This window comes from Glandiceps talaboti, chromosome 5, assembly GCF_964340395.1.
Source record: "Glandiceps talaboti chromosome 5, keGlaTala1.1, whole genome shotgun sequence".
Classification (NCBI taxonomy): domain Eukaryota; kingdom Metazoa; phylum Hemichordata; class Enteropneusta; family Spengelidae; genus Glandiceps; species Glandiceps talaboti.
Window position 1 is genome coordinate 20,295,576 of NC_135553.1, and position 21,134 is coordinate 20,316,709.

General features: G+C 37.4%; 2 protein-coding genes across 2 annotated transcripts in view; one reads left to right on the plus strand and one right to left on the minus strand.

Annotated features, from left to right (window-relative positions):
* The window catches only part of LOC144434979 (cholesterol transporter ABCA5-like), a 57,760-nt gene that overhangs the window by 25,764 nt on the left and 10,862 nt on the right, over positions 1-21,134 (plus strand). The window contains exons 15-29 of the mRNA XM_078123510.1: positions 1,056-1,211; positions 1,658-1,714; positions 4,176-4,357; positions 4,787-4,976; positions 5,897-6,036; positions 6,521-6,778; positions 7,157-7,441; positions 8,388-8,525; positions 9,530-9,625; positions 11,029-11,114; positions 12,730-12,853; positions 13,499-13,744; positions 16,967-17,139; positions 17,803-17,878; positions 18,437-18,531. Of these exons, the coding sequence (XP_077979636.1) occupies positions 1,056-1,211; positions 1,658-1,714; positions 4,176-4,357; positions 4,787-4,976; positions 5,897-6,036; positions 6,521-6,778; positions 7,157-7,441; positions 8,388-8,525; positions 9,530-9,625; positions 11,029-11,114; positions 12,730-12,853; positions 13,499-13,744; positions 16,967-17,139; positions 17,803-17,878; positions 18,437-18,531 (2,302 nt within the window). The remainder of the gene's footprint in view (positions 1-1,055; positions 1,212-1,657; positions 1,715-4,175; positions 4,358-4,786; positions 4,977-5,896; positions 6,037-6,520; positions 6,779-7,156; positions 7,442-8,387; positions 8,526-9,529; positions 9,626-11,028; positions 11,115-12,729; positions 12,854-13,498; positions 13,745-16,966; positions 17,140-17,802; positions 17,879-18,436; positions 18,532-21,134) is intronic.
* Positions 14,504-16,411, minus strand: LOC144434980 (fibrinogen-like protein 1). The gene is made up of 2 exons (XM_078123511.1): positions 16,042-16,411; positions 14,504-15,381 (listed from the first exon to the last, which is right to left on the minus strand). Exons 1-2 carry the CDS (start codon positions 16,388-16,390, stop codon positions 14,741-14,743), a joined length of 990 nt encoding a protein of 329 aa, XP_077979637.1. The 5' UTR covers positions 16,391-16,411; the 3' UTR covers positions 14,504-14,740.

Genomic DNA, 21,134 nt, shown 5'->3' on the forward strand with positions numbered 1-21,134 from the left:
TCTACACAGTGTCAACCTATTTGTTGGTAAGTTAATTATCTGTAATAGATACACCTTACCTTTACACAATGTCAACCTATTTGTTGGTAAGTTAAACTTTAATACATACACCTTACCTTTACACAATGTCAACCTATTTGTTGGTAAGTTAAACTTTAATACATACACCTTACCTCTACACAATGTCAACCTATTTGTTGGTAAGTTAAACTTTAATACATACACCTTACCTCTACACAGTGTCAACCTGTTTGTTGGTAAGTTAAACTTTAATACATACACCTTACCTCTACACAATGTCAACCTATTTGTTGGTAAGTTAAACTTTAATACATACACCTTACCTCTACACAATGTCAACCTATTTGTTGGTAAGTTAAACTTTAATACATACACCTTACCTCTACACAATGTCAACCTATTTGTTGGTAAGTTAAACTTTAATACATACACCTTACCTCTACACAGTGTCAACCTGTTTGTTGGTAAGTTAAACTTTAATACATACACCTTACCTCTACACAATGTCAACCTATTTGTTGGTAAGTTAAACTTTAATACATACACCTTACCTCTACACAGTGTCAACCTATTTGTTGGTAAGTTAAACTTTAATACATACACCTTACCTCTACACAATGTCAACCTATTTGTTGGTAAGTTAAACTTTAATACATACACCCTACCTCTACACAATGTCAACCTGTTTGCTAGTAAATTCATCCTCGTCCATCTCCTTCAGATAAACCAATCTGATCAAAATCTAATGTAATGGGCAACTATTTTTTCACTGTTAGCATTATCTTTAAGTTAGTTCTTTACTTGAGCTTTGTCTTGTGCACTACATGTGCACGTTTTGGTCTTGGTCAACACCCCTGAAAGCAATCACTCCTTTGGCAACAAAATAAAAAAAATAAACAAAGAAAATAGAGTTAAATAAAGAAATCTAGCCATATTCCTACATGAGAATTTAATCAAGGATACTGCAAATATGAAGATATTTGTTTTTAGTAAAATATTTACCAAGCGTAATGTTTTCAATTTCATGATTTCAGATTTGTTCCATGCCTTGGAATCAACTTCTGGTGAATCTGCCGGAGTCACTAAAGCCAAGTCACTGGGTATTCAAACGTATGGTGTTTCCATGACAACACTGGAAGAAGTGTTTCTGAAACTAGGAGAGGAACAAGAACAAGAAGAATCTGTAGAAGGTATGTGTGAACTGAGGGACTATCAGGGTAGCTTAGACTCTCAGGATAGCTTAGACTCTCAATATAGCTTAGACTCTCAATGTAGCTTATCGGCTGATTCGGGTGGGTCTCCAGAGGGAAAGAGTGTGCCAAATACACTGAGTAAGTTCACTATGTCTTTATTGTCTAGCTGCTTGGGTGGAACTAACTATACATGTGACAACAACCACATAGTCAAAAACTTGTGTCAGCCTATTGTGTAAACACATTAAAACAAAAATGATGTGTTGTTTTTTTTTGCATTGCTATTTTTATTATCTGCCAGGTGTCTGAGCCCTGCCTACTAAACTCAACCAAAGTAATGTTCTGACTTTGATTAAAACATTTCGAATACACATATCATGACTATGTCAGGTCAAAGCATCATGTTGTAGATTTGTCAGATGTTGTGTTGCTTATGTTCACAGGAGATGCAGGTCAAACAGAATCAACAAACCTACTGCCAGGCAAGGACAATTTAGGAGGTAAGGTTTTAGTGGTTGTGGAAAATTTTGTATCTTGCATACTTTGATAGGAACTGAATTGTATCTATGCCTGTGTTTGTGTCTGTGTCTGTGTCTGTGTCTGTCAGTGTGTATGTCACATTTTGGCCTAGGTACGCCGTGCGTAAGACGTGTCGTGTCACTCCATCCCCACCAGCCTGCACTATCTGACCTAGAAAGGGTTGACTGTTGACTCATTCAGCTGGAAAATGCTCATGGACTAAGTGTTGTCACTACTCGGCTAGTGACTCGTAGTGACAAAGGCCCCTTAGGGCATTCATATTGGGGAATCACATCTAATTATATGCATTTACTTGTTTTGACATCATATTACTTTAAGCCATGTACAGTAACAATTTCGTTGCCATATATTTGATAAATTTTCTTTCAACATGCTTTTCTTTTCTAATTCTTGGTTTCTTCCTGAATATTCATTTTAGCAGAAAATAAGGGTAAAAAAGGTAAAAAACTGCTCTCGCATCCTTTTAAAATAACTTCTGTTGTGGTGGTGTTGGGAATGTTTCAGATTGTCATACAAGCTTTTTGAAAGCAAAAATTATTTACATAAATGAGAACAGACTGTTCAGACAAAATTCGTCTTCATTTTATTCGTTAGTCCAATTTTATTTTTAGGGATGTATTTTCAGATTATAATCATAAGCTATAATTTTAAGACAATCGGAGACTTTCCCAGAATTTGTGCTATCCTTGATGCTCATTCTAACATGCATGCATGTTTGCTTACTTCCTTTATTTCATCAATATGTTGTCTGGAGCAACTATTTTCATATATAGTTCAGTTCTTTTGGCATATGACTATTACATATAATGCCACAAAACCTGTTATCAAATTCAGTGCATTCTTTTCAGAAACGGGAAACAACTCATGGAATTAACTCCTCATCACAGTTGCATATAACTTACTACCTAAACTCTGTCTTTCAAGACAGATCTGTCTTTTCTCTCTCTCTCTCTCTCTCTCTCTCTCTCTCTCTCTCTCTCTCTCTCTCTCTCTCTCTCTCTCTCTCTCTCTCTCTCTCTCTCTCTCTCTCTCTCTCTCTCTCTCTCTCTCTCTCTCTCTCTCTCTCTCTCTCTCTCTCTCTCTCTCTCTCTCTCTCTCTCTCTCTCTCTCTCTCTCTCTCTCTCTCTCTCTCTCTCTCTCTCTCTCTCTCTCTCTCTCTCTCTCTCTCTCTCTCTCTCTCTCTCTCTCTCTCTCTCTCTCTCTCTCTCTCTCTCTCTCTCTCTCTCTCTCTCTCTCTCTCTCTCTCTCTCTCTCTCTCTCTCTCTCTCTCTCTCTCTCTCTCTCCCCCACCCCTTCCCTATTAGTATTACTCAGACTCTGTCCTGCAATCTCACCATTATGTTCTGTTTTACTCCTTACTGCATGCTAATTAGCAAAGGCTAGGAAGGGAAAAGGTAACTTCTTTCACATAACTTTACAATTATTTCTGTAGCTCCTTAAATAAGTAAATGTTTCACATTGTCACATAAAACACCTCACACATTCAGTATAGTGCTATTTCGAAATGATTTGGCGATAGCTCGCTCTAGGAAGGTCGCAGTTACTTCTGTTTTGTGGTTATAATATATCACATTGGTCACATCCGCGATAGTGCACGCCATGGCACACAATCCAGTGAAAGTACTCTTCATGGAAAATGATTTCATTTTGAAACACTGAATACAACTAATTTCTCTTAATATATCATAAAGTGAGCGTGCCACATGCGGCAACAATATTGCCAATGGTTCTTGTACTATGTCATTTCATCAAACTTGCAAGGGTTAAGTAGCCCTATACGGATGAGAATTTCTACCTTATTGAGCCATCTTGCAATGAAAATAGCAATGTTGCCTTGTAAACTCTGGCCTTCGCTGTCTGGTGACACTATTTGTACTAACGTTTAAGCTGGATACTATAAAGCTTTGATCCTAGCCTTGAGCATTATTTAGGACAAACATGAATTGGTAGAATACTTTGTTGTACAACAAACCAATTGATGAGCAGCTCACAGTCCCCTATGAAGGTTTTGTGTTTTATTTTCCATGACATGAAAGTCACTAATTGTACATAATGTCCATGTTTCAGCATAACAGGTAGTTCATACGTGCCACTGGCATCAAGATGTGTGTGTGTGTGTGTGTGTGTGTGTGTGTGTGTGTGTGTGTGTGTGTGTGTGTGTGTGTGTGTGTGTGTGTGTTTAAAATTATCGCAAACATTACAGTTATGCTACAGATTTGCCATTGGTGCTGTTTTTGTTCCAGTAAAAGTTCATTTGTGTTAGTAAACCATTGTATTAATTAAAAGTAAACTTTAAAATATTTGCCCAAACACAGAATTGAAAATTGTGACCAATGCTTCCTTCAGTATTTGTGAACATATTTCCCCATTTTTCAAAACATGTGACCTTACAGACATGTCCTAATCTCCTGTGTTTTACAGCATCTTTTAAATCTCTGAGTGTGACCGTGGCTGAAAATGGCGCTGCTGATGATCAAGAAGTGGAATTTAAATCAACAGCCTTGCATTCCAGTCAGATATCGTCCAGGAAAGTTGAACCCGGAAATTACCAATTCACATCATTTTCCAAAATTATATTGCTACAAGCACTGAGGAATCCTGCGGTTAGTTTCTTTCAATAGACCTGTTGTCCGTTCCAAGATGCATTGCACATCTCTCCATACAATGACATTTATTGTGTATGTGCTGAGGATAAGATAACATCAGGGATTCATAGACAAGTGAACGAACATTCAAAAATATATGCAAATAAGTCTAGCAACATGACCATGCCCATAGCAACAGCCAAATGAAGATAACAACAGTGTTGGCTAGACAACTGGATAATCATTCAGCAAATGAATACCCACAGTATACCTAGCATGGGTTAATTAGCATGTGGGTAAACATTTATATGAGCTGTGTAGTTGTGCTCGTTGGCGCTGGGTTTTTTGGGGGCGCTATTATTCCATGATAATGTACATTTTAAAAATGAATCCTTCATTTCTGACCTTTGACCTGTGATGTCATCTTTTCACAATCTTGTCTTACAGACCTATATTGTCCGAATCATATTGCCCACTGTTTTCATGGTAATTGGTATCGTCCTAATACGAATACAGGTTGGATCAGATGATAAATTGGACCCTACGATGCGGACACACGAACCATCGGCGTATCTGGCACTGAACACTGACACAGTCACAACAAAAAAGACCATGTTTTTGTATGAAAACTCTACAGGTAAAGTTGTGATCCCATGTTGGTGGATACTCCAAACCTAGAAATTAACAATCATTTGTGAGAAAACAGATGATTTGCACACAAATACTGAACTGTAATAGGCCTTTCCAAAATTTGCCATGGTGGCACTCTACTTCCTGTTGGTGTGTACCTTGGGGGTATACATGGTGGTTAATAATCATAAGAGCACTACTGCTTTCTTCCGACACCTGCATCCTAAATTAAGATACCATTTTTCACTAAGTAGCTCATTGAGTGTTCCATTTCTTATACTGCATGCTCTCTTCAATTTGGAACCGTCTTCGCCCACAGTCTTTGTCACTCTCACTCTAAGCTAAGCCTTCCTTCCTTCCACTCTGCCCTTTAACTTTCAATTTCAATCTTAACACTCGCTCACTCACTTACACACTTCTCTCTGCATCCTTCCATGTTTTCAAATTGTTTCTCTGTATCCTCTCATATTGTTAGTAATTCTGTGTTTGCACCTGGAGCTCTTCAGAGAATAGATGCATTGTAAATTAGCTTTGTTATTATTATTGTTATTGTTATTGTTATTGTTATTGTTATTGTTATTGTTAGTTTCACCCAAAACATTAACCTAATGTGAGTACAATTAAACCAACGTTCACTAGATTTAAACCAGTGTCCATTACAACATTTACATATAAAGTTTATGTCTATCTCTCATAGTAAAAATCTTGATTGCTATATATGTAAGTATACCACAAACAGGACATTATATTTCTAGATGTCATAAATATTTGGCTGATATATTAATTGATTCAGAAGTAATTTATATGCTTGACGCAATAACGTTATACCCATATCTCCGTGTCACCCTTCATGCCACAGTTTAGGTCTCTCCCCATTAAATTTCTATTTCTAGAATCGAGTGCATGACGTTCCATTGATTCTTACAGGTGGTGAGATCTCATCTTTGCTGACTCAGTTTGACAACATGAATATACAGTATGCAGCCGCTAATTTGACCAATATGCTGGACAAAGAGGAAGCCCACAATTTAGCCGTTGGTGTACAAGAATGGCAGAGTACCGGCACGGTCAGTGAAACTGTAGTAACGCCAAACAGCTTCAAGCTGTATACTGCATCTTCCTTTTCTGTAATAATTGGTTAAAACCCAAGTATTTATTAACTATAACTGGAACTGGAAGTTATGGGTAGTATCTTTGAACTAAAATTCTGTAGTGCCTAAGGTGGTCGAAGCGTGTGTCTGTGTATGTGTGTCTGAGTGTCTGTGTGCATGTACATGCATGCATTGCGTGTGTGTGTGTGTGTGTGTGTGTGCGCGCACGTGTGTGTGTGTGTGTGCATCCATGCATGTGTGTGTGTATGTGTGTGTGTGTGGGTGTGTTTATGTGTGTGTCTGTGTGTATGTACGTGTGTACACATACATGGGGATGTATAATAGTGTGTCTGTATATGAATGACATAAAATCAAAAACTGCTGATTAGACTGGAATAGACTTGACATACCAACCCACACGTTCTCACTTCATTGCCATTTCTTGTTTTTGATTTTAAAGGGCATTCTGGCCAACTTAGTCGCCATGTACAATGACACAGCACAGCACGCCATTCCAGTTATTCTTAATATCCTTGATAATGCCATATATGGAGAGTTATCTGGTGACACCGCCACAATTACCACATCCAGTCAAGCATTTCCAGTTAAAGAAAATAGCATAACTTTTACCATGGGGATATTTTTCATCATGTTCTATGCCATTGCATTGATCGGTGTTGCGCCTGGATTTGCAGTGGATCTCGTCAAAGACAGAGAGGTGAGACTTGTAAAATATATACAACCATGGCAGTCAGCTATCACAAAGCTAACACAGACACAAACTAAAACTTGCAGCGTGTTGATATAAGCTAGCAATGTTGGTAAGAGAGAGAGAGAGAGAGAGAGAGAGAGAGAGAGAGAGATATCATTTGCTGAATAATGAAATCATTTCACGATAAATGTCCGTATTAGATGGATCGAAACGTCACATTCATTTCCAATTTACCGTTCCAAAGTAACTTAATTGTACCGTCCTATTGATTCTTGGAACCATGAACAATATATTCTCTACGAATATACCTGATTCAGATTTTCAAAGCTAAATATAAAGCACTTACAAGTCTTGTAAATTAATGTTGAGTCTTCATCCACACAGATAAAAACGAAAGCCCAGTTGAGAATCTCAGGACTTCGTACCTTCAGCTACTGGTTGTCTCATTTCGTCATTGATGTTATACAGTACTGTGTACCAGCCATTATTGGTGTTATACTCATTCTTGCCTTCCAAGTGGAGTCGTACAAGCAGCCAGGAGCTCTTGTGTGTGTCATTATTCTGTTGATTATCTTTGTGCCAAGCAACACTATTTTTATCTTCTGCAATTCCTTCCTGTTTGACAAATTTGAGACATGTCAGACTGTTTTTCCATGGATAACAAATTTGGTGAGTATTATCATTCTGGAATTTTTTAACAGATTGGGGGGGGGGGGGGGGGGGGGGGGGGGTTCAACTCAACTGCACTGAAGTTCAGTAGTGTCATGAAGTGTATGTGTATAGGTGTGTGTGTGTGTGTGTGAGTGTGTCTCTGTCAGTGTGTGTGTCTGTCAGTGTGTGTGTGTGTGTTTGGGTGTGTCTGTGCGCGTGCACACATTTTGAGATAACTTAAAGTTAATAAATGCTGAACCAATTGTTTGATATTTTAATTTAGTGGAATGTTACAACCAGTGACAGGTTAGCATGAACAAGTACTAGCATTATGTTACAAACAGAGAAAGTGAACAATGGATTGGATATAACAAGTTAAACACTTTGCACAACATGTTGGACGTACTACAGAGACATTTAGTACATTCCAGTATTTAATAAGAACAGTTTTAAACAAATTTAATGGTCTTTTTACACCGTAACAATTCATGTTTAATTTATAAACAAATGTGGAGTTCCCCTGGCATTTCATTTTCATGTAAAGAGGCCATAAAACTATTCTTATCAAACCATGAAATGTAATAAATGTCTCCCTGTTCTAACAGGCAGTGGTCTTATTAATGCAATACACGTCTTGCTTACTTTCCCAGTTTCAGTTTTCGGAACAAATTCATGTTCATGCTAGCCTAGCGCCTGTCACTGGTTTTGTACATGAACTTTTAGTCTCTAGTTCAGAAAGCCAAAAATTGTTCAAGGCAAGATCAATAATGTACAAGTTATGACATTTAGTAAAAAAAAAAAAAAAGTAAATAAATAAATTTGAACTCTAGAGCTATCACATTTGTCTGAAATTTGGTTGGGATGTTTCTGAGGATGTCTTGATAAACAATTGTTCAACACAAGATGATGATACCATCGTTAATATGTAGTTAAGTCTAAAAATGTGTTAATGTTGATGTTATAGAGTTTCTATATCTTTGGTATACCTGTCATTGTCTTGGACCTGGTAGGACAACCTGAAGCAGCTGTTGCGCTCAATTTGGTTTTCTGTGTGATATTTCCAACCCATGGAATCGTTGGTGGGTTGTACTACATTGACAGGGTAAGTTGGCATTTTCTGTGTGATATTTCCAACCCATGGAATTGTTCTTGGTGGGTTGTACTACATTGACAGGGTAAGTTGGCATTTTCTGTGTGATATTTCCAACCCATGGAATTGTTCTTGGTGGGTTGTACTACATTGACAGGGTAAGTTGACATTTTCTGTGTGATATTTCCAACCCATGGAATCGTTGGTGGGTTGTACTACATTGACAGGGTAAGTTGACATTTTCTGTGTGATATTTCCAACCCATGGAATCGTTGGAGGGTTGTACTACATTGACAGGGTAAGTTGACATTTTCTGTGTGATATTTCCAACCCATGGAATCGTTGGTGGGTTGTACTACATTGACAGGGTAAGTTGACATTTTCTGTGTGATATTTCCAACCCATGGAATCGTTGGTGGGTTGTACTACATTGACAGGGTAAGTTGACATTTTCTGTGTGATATTTCCAACCCATGGAATCGTTGGTGGGTTGTACTACATTGACAGGGTAAGTTGGCATTTTCTGTGTGATATATCCAACCCATGGAATTGTTCTTGGTGGGTTGTACTACATTGACAGGGTAAGTTGACATTTTCTGTGTGATATTTCCAACCCATGGAATCGTTGGTGGGTTGTACTACATTGACAGGGTAAGTTGACATTTTCTGTGTGATATATCCAACCCATGGAATCGTTGGTGGATACTGCCATGATAAAATTGCTTCATAAATTAAAAATCCAGAATGAATAACAGATTCTCATCCATAACAATGCCGACATAGAATTAGGGTTACTTTTATGTGACTGTGAGACTGACGTTAGAGAAGAAATGATCTCTAACCTTTTTAACAATTTAGCACTCCTATATTATCTATTATTTTGTAGAAGCCAATTTGAATGGTACATATTATTTTATGTTCTAAATGCAGATAGTTAGAACGTAAAGTTAAAACAATTAGTTTGGTAACCGTAAGCAACCACATGTATAACCTTGTATGGTGTAATCTTTCACTAGGTATATCAAACATATGCACTTGCCAATGGACCAGGTGATGTACCTTTTGAGGAGTACTTTAAGATGGACAGCTACATAATACCTACGTTTATTACAGTAAGTACATGATTTTGTATATAGTCTGTAAGGTACAGGTTGTTTGAAAGATACAGTCCAAGCAAAAACATAGCCAGTTTTGAATTAGCGCCCTCACTCGGTCAAAGGGGCCAGTGCCTTTGTTTGAACAAGTTTGAAAAAAATTTGGGCTCAGCACCTTACCTTATATTACATACCGCATGTTCATTTGTAGCAGTCAATAATCAAAGAGAAATGGAACTAATACAGCTAGTTTTGTCATTTTAAGCTGTATGTATTGTAAACCAAGGAAAAAATGGTGTTGTGTTACTTACATGTGTCATCAAAATGGCACACTAGTAGATCAGTACAACGCATTCACCATATACTGAAGTGACATTACCCAGTTATATCTCAAGTGTAACTACATTGTATAATGTAATTAGCAATGACCTTGGTATACTATTATGAGGAAGTATCCAAAATAATACATTGTATAATAAGTAAAATGCACATTACATGTGTAATCATCATTAGAAGCCAGTTTCTACTGCACTGTGAAAGAATAGCAATGCATATCAGTGTTCAATGTAATTGGGCAAAGGATCCTGCTGTATTTGTTGTGTCTCTGTTATTGTTAGTCTAGAGTTGAAATATGTCTAGCTCTGTTTAAAAAATGTAATGTCCCATGAGTGAAACACCAAGCCTGCATCAATTTAGCAGTAATGTCCCATGAGTGAAACACCAAGCCTACATCATTTTAGCTGTAATGTCCCATGAGAGAAACACCAAGCCTGCATCATTTTAGCTGTAATGTCCCCATGAGTGAAACACCAAGCCTACATCATTTTAGCTGTAATGTCCCCATGAGTTAAACACCAAGCCTACATCATTTTAGCTGTAATGTCCCCATGAGTGAAACACCAAGCCTACATCATTTTAGCTGTAATGTCCCATGAGTGAAACACCAAGCCTACATCATTTGAGCTGTAATGTCCCATGAGTGAAACACCAAGCCTACATCATTTGAGCTGTAATGTCCCATGAGTGAAACACCAAGCCTACATCATTTTAGCTGTAATGTCCCATGAGTGAAACACCAAGCCTACATCATTTTAGCTGTAATGTCCCATGAGTGAAACACAAAGCCTACATCATTTTAGCTGTAATGTCCCATGAGTGAAACACCAAGCCTACATCATTTGAGCTGTAATGTCCCATGAGTGAAACACCAAGCCTACATCATTTTAGCTGTAATGTCCCATGAGTGAAACACCAAGCCTGCATGATTTTAGCTGTAATGTCCCATGAGTGAAACACCAAGCTTACATCATTTTAGCTGTAATGTCCCATGAGTGAAACACCAAGCCTACATCATTTTATCTATACACGATTGTTGCTTTACTTGTGCTTAGATCTAATTAGTGTACTCTTTCCTTCACCAGATGATAGTTGGTTTCACTCTCTATATCCTACTCCTGAAATACCTGGATGCAAGAACAACTGGAACTCCTCTCAGTGAAAGTTTCAAGTATGTATATCTTGGACACATAGTTTGTTGTACATCCTGAAATGATATACATGTCAGTGTTTTAGTAGTCTAGTTCCTATACAGTATCATTACCATTTACACCTCCACTCACAGTCTAGTTCCTATACAGTATCGTTACCATTTACACTTCCACTCACAGTGTAGTTCCTATACAGTATCGGTACCATTTACACCTCCACTCATAGTCTAGTTCCTATACAGTATCGTTACCATTTACACCTTCACTCACAGTCTAGTTCCTATACAGTATCATTACCATTTACACCTCCATTCACAGTCTAGTTCCTATACAGTATCGTTACCATTTACACCTCCACTCACAGTCTAGTTCCTATACAGTATCGTTACCATTTACACCTCCACTCATAGTCTAGTTCCTATACAGTATGGTTACCATTTACACCTCCACTCACAGTCTAGTTCCTATACAGTATGGTTACCATTTACACCTCCACTCACAGTCTAGTTCCTATACTGTATCGTTACCATCAACGCCTCCACTCACAGTATAGTCAAAGTCATTACTCTAGAAGTCCTGAGATGCATGAAATGCAATTTAAAATTCATCCACAGCCACCCACACAGTCATTAACATCATGTCTTTGTTAATCAGTCACAAAATCCTAACCAATAACACAGTCCCTCATTAAAGTTAGTGTTTCTTGGGGCAGTTATGTACTGTCCAAATATGGTATATTTGTCAACTCAGGGATGCTACTTATACACTGTTTACATCACTATAACAGTTGAGGGTACACTGATTTGATGAATAACTTTTTGTGCTGATTGAGGGACTTTGACCAGACTGTGGTTTAGTTAGAGACCCCGCTGGCATCCAGCCTAATGTTTTAGATACAAATATCTGGGATACATGCAGGTGGTACTCATTCCCCCATGGGAAAATCACCAGAGAAACAAGCAGAACTATGTCACAGACAAAAGTATGGTTTTGGCAATCTGTTGAAATTATGACTGAAATCACAATTGCTAAAGTTAATATTTCTATAAGTATGAATGTTCACTTGAAATGTAATAATAATTATATTACATGCCCAGCAGTGGTGTTTCCACCCTAAAACTGGGTGATGTCTAGTTTCTGTAATGTTATGATATATGTTCATAACACAGTTATTACAGTGTTTTTGGGGTCTGGGCATTTTATGGACTCAAGATTTGGTCATATCGCTATTTATCAACTCCATATTTAGTCATAACCTTATTTACCAAGTCCATATTTGGTCATACATCTTTTTACAAAACTCCGTATTTGGTCAAGGTCTGTTTATCAATGCCATATTTGGTCAAACTATTTTTTACCAACTCCATATTTGGTCATTGTCTATGTATCAAGTCCGTATTTGGTCATACCTGTTATTTATCAACTCTGTATTTGGTCATTGTCTATTTATCATGTCCATATTTGATCATACCTCCACTTCTCAGCTCCATATTTTGACATCCCCTTTATTACTAACTCCATATTTGGTCACACCTCTACATCAACTCCAATCCATATTTGGTCATTGTCTATTTATGAAGGCCATATTTGGTCATACCCCTATTTATCAACTCCATATTTTGAATATATTTTCAGATGTTGTAAAAGTACCCTTGCTGCTGATCAACAAAACCCAGATATTTCTGTTGATGAAGATGATGATGTGAGAAATGAAAGAGAAAAGGTGGACAACATGACTGATATCAGTTCCATGGAGAAGGTTTGTAGGAGCACCTGCATCAACAGCGCCCTCTAGTGAATGACTTGTACTTTTAACAGGAATGAAAGCCAGGCAAAACATTGTAGTAGTGGACTTGATACATGACAGTTTCTTACATACACACTGTATCACCCTCTCACAGTCTTAAAAAACAACACTTTATATTTTGGTTGTGTATTTTATCAAGGTGGAAGGGGCTTAAAGTTGTGGAGATAAAGAACTCAAATTACATTGTGGATGTTTTTTCCCAAAGAGTATGTCGATGACTGTGTCTTAAATGTTACAACAGAAAATTGAGGTCACAGTTATTGGGGGGGGGGGGGGGGGGGGGGGGGGGAGACACACAAAAATAACCCTCCCTACTTCAGTGAAGACAACTGCAGAGCCAATTATGAACAAGCAAATGCTTACATCTGCCACACATACACACTTGCTCTAAAGTACTAAAACCTATAACTGTCATAAATAGTAGATTGAGTGACAGGTTTGTTGAGAATTATACATACCATTTTAGACAAACTGTCCTAACCAGAAACAATTCTTCTTTTTTTCTTGACCAAATCCTTATAGCGCCACTGAAGATTAGATGACACAAAATCACCAGGGGATTGAATAACTTTTTAAATGTATATTTCATTCCAACAGCCTCCATCAGTCGTGGTAAAGGGCATTAGAAAATCCTTTAATGGGGCAGGCAAAAGTAAGAAAAGGGGAACTGGAAAGAAAAACTATAAAGATGGAGAACAAGATGAAAATATCAAAGTTGCTGTCCGAAATTTGTCCTTGGCTATAGAGCGAGGTGAAGTGTTTGGTTTACTAGGACCAAATGGTGCCGGTAAAACAACCAGTATGAACATCATAACAGCTGACGTGGCCGCTGATTGTGGAAAGGTGAGTTAACTTTATCGTTTTCAAAATTATTGAATGTTGAAACCCTGCTAGACAGTGAGGCTTGTAGCCCACAATACAACTAGTAATACTGAAGTATAGCACTTTCTCAATGTGCTACATTCGTTTGTAGCATTCATATCAAGTATAAAAGTGTACTGTTTCAATTGGTTTATTTACAAGTCTAGCATGTGGCCTTTCTAATGTGGTCAATTAGCAAATGAAACAGTATACTTTTTACACTTGATATGGATGCAATAAATTATTGTGGTGCATACACAAAATGGTTTACTTTGGTGTTATGGGTTGTAGTGCAAAGGGTGAGTGTTTACTTGTAGGACTGAAAACCATTGTAGTAGCTAGTGTGGCTGCAATTTGTGGAAAATGGGTTTCTAAATTGTCTTTTCTCACTGCTTGTGGCTTCACACAGTCGCTGTAATGGCATAGTGCACTACTACATATGTACATGGTTCTCTAATAACACAGAAAAATCCAATATCACCATTCTAGCATTCCAATATTTTACAACTTACATCCGATCTCAGTACTGTTTTCCTGCGATAGTCCTCAACAACAAATTTCCATGCCAACTTTATTTTTTCAAAAAATGATGAACAGGAGTACATCTACTAGACGTCTACTGTGAGGTACATTTTTGTACTTCTGTCTAAAACAGAACAAAAGAGGAATGATAACAGTTCATGAAGGTAACTACAACAATTGTATTTTTGTAATATGCCCAATAAAAATGTTATAATAATAAAATACAAAAAAAAAATATTCATGCTTATAGATAAAACAATCTTTCCTAATTCTACCTAAGATTTAATGAATTTTACTCGATGAAAAGGGAATTAAAGTAACACAGTTTCATCGTAGATGCATGCCTCAATCGTAATATTCTTCTTAATTTTGCACCATATTCCATGTACTACTGTACATAAAAGATGAGTCCAAGTTTGTCTTTCAAGCCACTGTGTCTTTTCCGGAGATACCTTTTTAAGTTGTAGCGATAATTTTCATGGTAACTTTCTTCAAAGAATACCAACTAGATTTCCATGCTGTCCACTGTACACCTTTGTTGTAATCAGATTGGTAGTGGCCTCCTTCGAAGTACAAGCCATTTAAGCTACACTGCTGACAACGGTTAAACCACCACCCTCCTTGTTTCAACTGAGCACAGTTTTCAGAATATCCATCATTATCTTGGTCTTTGGTAGTGAATCTGTAATTGTTGTGGTATGAGAAAGCATCCCCAGCATTGCCAGAGTATTCACCAAGGTGGAGCCTGTACTTCTCATTTTCACCATCAATCCAAATACGATCATATTCGGCATAGCGTACACCACCTTCCCAGTCTTCTAGGTCAATGCGTAGTTTGTAATGTCCTTGACTTGTCAGGTAGTAGATGTTATCATTCCCCAGCCAGAACTCACCAGTACGGTTACCGAAACCATTCTTATAAGCTTGCCAGTCTTTGTAGAAATTGACGGATCCATCCAGACGCCGTTGTATGACAGTCCAGACATCAGTTTCATTGGCTTGACAGTAAGCATGGAATGGCTGTGGACTATCCCATGGCTGGATTTTGTACACACCACTGGTCATCGTAGGATTAGATCGGAATACTTCATTACAATCTAAAACACAGAGTTTCTAGGCATTATTACAGACCACTAACTAGGAAGTGCCAAAAAGAAACAAGTCATTAAATCTCAGATTTCAAAAAGTCAAATCTCTTTTGCAACTAGATTGACCTCAACATCATGTTTTTAGCACACACACAAAAGCGTTATTTCAATAATTCACATTGGCAGCATATGTGATGATAGATATTAAGGCTTCATTTTGTAGTTACTGTACTGGTCAGAATCAGAGACTTCCAACAACATCTACAATAATCTGGCTTGTGTGTAAAAACATAATAAAATTGTTTCTTAAAGCTGCACTGGCTGCGCCTGGAATGTTTCCTCAAACTAAATTTGTTAGATACGGAAAACTTAACTACCTGAACTAAACACTCACACAAGAAAAAAAAAGATCAAAAAAATCTACCTACCCCACATATTCTAAAGTTGAGTGTAATCGAAACCACACAATTTTTTTCGGCCTTATTACTAGCTACCAGTCAAATGAAATTATCACATGTAACATGTTTGCCAGCTGTCTTTTTTGAAAATTCATGACTTTCTGCAATTTACTTCCTCGTAACCAAATAGTGAGTTATTTGAGCGACATGCTTTAGCAAGAAAACAGGACACTCCTTAATTCATGGAAATCAAAATGGACTATAAACTTACCTCTGTGAGATTTTTGAAACTTTGTACACTGGTCAAATCCAATATTCTGTGATGGCGAAACAAAAAGTTTAGTAAGGTCTTCTATCTGGTTAGCAGTGATACTTCTCCATTCAGCAAGTTCTTCAGTTAACTGTGTGAATCTTGCCTCTATGTCTTCAGACACTGCTGTGCAAATTGTTGGTACTGTTATTGTATACTGGCAAGATCTGCTATCAGATTGCTCTGCTTGGACATGAACTTCTCCCTCTTGTCTGTTCTCCCCCAAGTTCAGGTTCTGTGACATCACGACTGGGATTTCTACCATGCACAATATGACAGCAAAGAGCATTTGAATGTATTGTCTTGCCATGTTGTTGTCTATGTGTGTGAGAGTGTATGGCAGCTGTCTATGCAAATATTACAAATGTCTTCTTATTTATAATCTTACAAGTTCCTGTTAGAAGTAAAATGATATCGTGTATATATGGCATCATCCAAAAGAGGAAAATTACATCTGTTTCCTGTTTATCGTGTCTGAATGTTATCAGTGTTTTTACAGCTAAAGTAAGGTTCAACTGTGCTATAGGATATCAAAATGTCTATCCATCTTTGTGTGTATGTATCATTGTATATATATATGTGTGTGTGTGTGTGTGTGTGTGTGTGTGTGTGTGCATGTATGTACATGTGTGTATGTGTGTACATGTTTGCATGTGTGTATGTATGCACGTATGTATGTATGTATGTATGTATGTATGTATGTATGTATATATGCATGTATGTATGTATGTATGCATGTATGTATGTATGTATGTACATGTATGTATGTATGTATGTATGTATGTATGTATGTATCCATGTATGTATGTAACAATGTGTACATATGGATGGATGTACATGTATATTTATATATATGTTGATATCTTTTTTATTCACTCTCTGCAAGGTGACAATTGGTGGACATGATGTTAATTCACCTGTGTCTGATGCCTTCTTGTTGATGGGCTACTGTCCTCAAATTAACCCTCTGTGGGATGACATCACAACCAGAGAACACATAGAGGTATATGCGGCCATCAAAGGAATTCACCCCAAGGATCGCAAGGAAATCTCAGACTAGTAAGTAGAGACTACAAACCGTAACATCAGTTTGACCATAGACGGTGGTCCACTCCGGCTCCATTGTCTATGGTTTGACTGGCATAAATGTAGAATGGCTTAAAGTATGAGTTAGTGTTGGGTTTAGACAGCCTCTTCGAAATTCTTATTTGTATCATCAACAAATGAAATATCATTAGTACACTTACCCCACTTAGTGTCCACTACGCATGTTTGTGTTAGCTAAGGCTTGATGCCAACACTAAAGGAGAACATGGGAATCTAATCCATAAGGTACACCATGTCGATGTACAATAAATTTATATACATGCATTGCTTAGTGTAGACAAGGTAACATCATGCATATGTAGTGGACATGTGATAATTTACATGTTATTTACATTATGATTATGTAAATTTAACATACCAGTTTGTGATAACGACTTTTTGGGGAGTGGCTACATTAACTGTTTAAAAAATATAGTCATGGCAAGCAGAGATTACAAGAGCTAACATTGTATCTCGACAGTGCCGTAAACAGGCTACTAGTCTATGGTGACAAGCTTAACATCTATCAAATAATCTTTTGCGGTAAAGTGACAGTATAACATTCACTTTCAACATTCAACGAAAGCTGTCTACACAGCAAAATATAGAAATTAGAATGTGGTCATTCTTTTTCAGTTTTCTAAATGCACTGAAGATGCAAGAACATGCCGATAAGAGAGCTAAGAACTTGTCTGGAGGAACTAAACGAAAGGTAAGCATTAATGTTTACACAGTCAGTATGTGTTTAAAACTTATGCTGGAGAAATCAGGTATGAATATCATTCCAAAAATTACCTTGATTTCAGGATACCTTCATTATAAATCTGTATGATAAATGTCATTTCGAAGCAATCTACAGACTGCATTAATTGTAACATGATTGATGAATTTAGTTTTACTCGGTACATGTACAACAGCGGGGTTAGGGACCTTGGGGGAGTAAAGTGGTCATATAGATGAAGATTTATTATTTATTTTGACTTTTCAATTTATAAAACAATTTTATCATGGCTTCCTACTTGAAAAATCAATGTGAAACAACTTTTGCCAAGTCCTTGTTTGTAACTCAATAAATTGCAGAAGATTAATACTTTCTGTATACGAGAGTGAAGATGATCATTGTGGACATTAACCCTCAATAACAAATATTATTGCATGATCAATGTCCATAGTAATGTATCACAATATTGCAATCATATCAAAATTTATTTCTCCAAAGTGGCTGTAATAATACAATTAACAATTTGGAAAACTCGTTTTTTTCTTCCAGCTATGTTTCTTGATCAGTATGTTGGGAGAACCAGGGATTGTACTTCTTGATGAACCCTCCACTGGTTTGGATCCTGGAGCAAAGAGGTTTCTATGGTAAGACAATAAGACTGTAACCGGAAAACTTTTTGATGTTTTTGTATAATAGTGGAGACGAGCTAACCTCTCGCAGTAAATGGTTCATGATTAATCACAGGCCTTAGAGATTATTGTCGACTGAAGTTTTACAACGCTTAACGGATTACAAAAGCATTTCAGCTACTTGCCCCATTCACTTAGAATGTTTGGATAACAGTTATCAGCCCAGTAGTGCTCACTCTAAAGGTACTGAAATTTGTAAACAATCTTGTAAGCAGACGAAACCCAACTGTGTCACAATTAGAATATAGGCAAATTTTATTGACACTTCATTCACTGTTAGTGATCAGCTAGGGTCTCCCCTTCCCAATGAGTAAACATTGTTTACAGATAGATTACATTTAGAGTGACCACTACTGAGCTGATAATATTAAAGCAATCAATACATTGTGTATTTTACACCTGATGTGAACATTCTAAGTGAGCGGGGCAAGTAGCTAAAATGCTTTAGCTATCCATTACGTGTTATAGCACAGAAAAAAAACTCAACTATCACCGCAACTACAGGTTCAACTGTAGGTCTTAAATAAGGGTGTTATTGACAAATAGTTGTGGTACCAACTATCATCGTAACTCACTCAGTAGAAATGTTTAGGCCTTAACCTAGAGGTTCTGGATGAAATTTTTTATGGCAGAAACACTAAACTGTCTCTGTGAGTGATACAAGCTTAATTAATCCATGGGGCAATAGATAAGGGTGTTGTTACCATGGTAAAAGGTGTACACTACAAACACACTGCCATAACCTGGCCAAATGCAAGTATTTACATTGACTCAACATCCATGGGCATCATAAGTGTTCTTTAAAGTAATTTTAGGTGTTGCCCTTTATCTTGTATTGTATATATACCTGACTCAGCTGTGCAACCACCTGGATTTTCCATATTTAGATTAGACCGTTCTCCGAGCCGCACGAAAAAGGTGAAGGGTGGAGGTGTCTGTTTTATGGTCAACGACGCATGGTGTACGAATGTCAAAGTACTTTCACAATCGTGCTCTCCTGAACTTGAATCCATCACAATTAAATGTAGACCTTTCTACCTCCCAAGAGAATTTTCATCTGTTATTCTCACCGCGGTGTATATACCACCTGATGCAAATACAACTTCAGCAATCAACGAATTATCCGACATTGTCACCAAAAACGAAAATTTGAACGCTAATTCAGTTTCCATCATAGCCGGTGATTTTAATAAAGCTAATCTACGAAAGGAATTACCTAACTACTACCAACAAGTGACATGTGCTACGAGGGGTGAAAACATATTAGATCATTGTTACACCACTATGAAAAATTCGTATCGGTCAATTGCCCGTGCCCCCCTCGGTAACTCCGATCACATTATGGTTTACCTGATACCATCTTACAGACAACAACTAAAACGTGAAAAACCCGTCAAAAGATCTATCTGCGTATGGTCAGAGGATGCTATTGAAAACCTTCGTAACTGCTTCGAAATTACAGACTGGAGTGTGTTTCACGAAAACGCCACGGACATCGATGAATTAACAGAGTCGGTGATCAGTTACATCAAATTCTGTGAGGATATTTGCATCCCACCAAAATCTGTAACAAAATACCCTACTGACAAACCATGGTTTAATAAGAGCATCAGAAGTAAACTCAAGGCAAAAGAGGAAGCCTACCATTCAAATAATCCGGAGAGTTATAAGAGGGCGAAATATGAACTTCGAAAAGCTATCAAGAAAGCCAAGCGTAATTACCGCTGTAAACTTGAAGACAACCTTAGTGCGAATACCCCAAGAGAACTTTGGCAAGGTCTGAATAAGATCGTTAATTATAAAAGCAAATCTAAACGTATAGTTATGCAGAATCAAAATCTTCCCGATGAGCTAAATGTATTTTACAGTCGTTTTGACAAGCAGAACAATAGGCCTTATGTTAATGTAACTAGTACCGGTAATGACACTCAGGCTTTTACAATAACTGATACAGATGTAAGTCGTATATTTTCTAGGATGAATGTTAGTAAAGCAGCAGGTCCAGATGAAATAACTCCACGTCTGTTGCGAGCATGCTCTAGTCAACTCTCTACAGTCTTTGAAGGTATCTTTAATTTGTCACTTCGCCTTTGCAAAGTTCCGCATGTACTCAAAAAATCTATAATAGTACCAGTTCCGAAAAAACCTGCTGTAACTTGCCTTAACGACTACAGGCCAGTGGCTTTAACTTCTGTCATTATGAAGGTGTTAGAACGCTTGGTCCTACAATATCTCAAATCCATTCTTCCCCGATCACTTGACCCTTACCAGTTTGCCTACCGAGTTAATCGTTCTGTAGATGATGCTGTTTCCCTAACAATACATCATGTCCTTAACCATCTAGAAAATGCCAACACATATGCGAGAATTTTATTCATTGATTACAGTTCGGCCTTCAACACTATCATACCTACCAACCTCCACCAGAAACTGATATCACTCGGTATTAACAGCTCTTTATGTCACTGGGTTTTAGATTTTCTCTCAAACAGACCCCAAATTGTTAAGATCGGTTCATTTTCGTCCAAATCAATTACTCTTAGCACAGGTGCCCCACA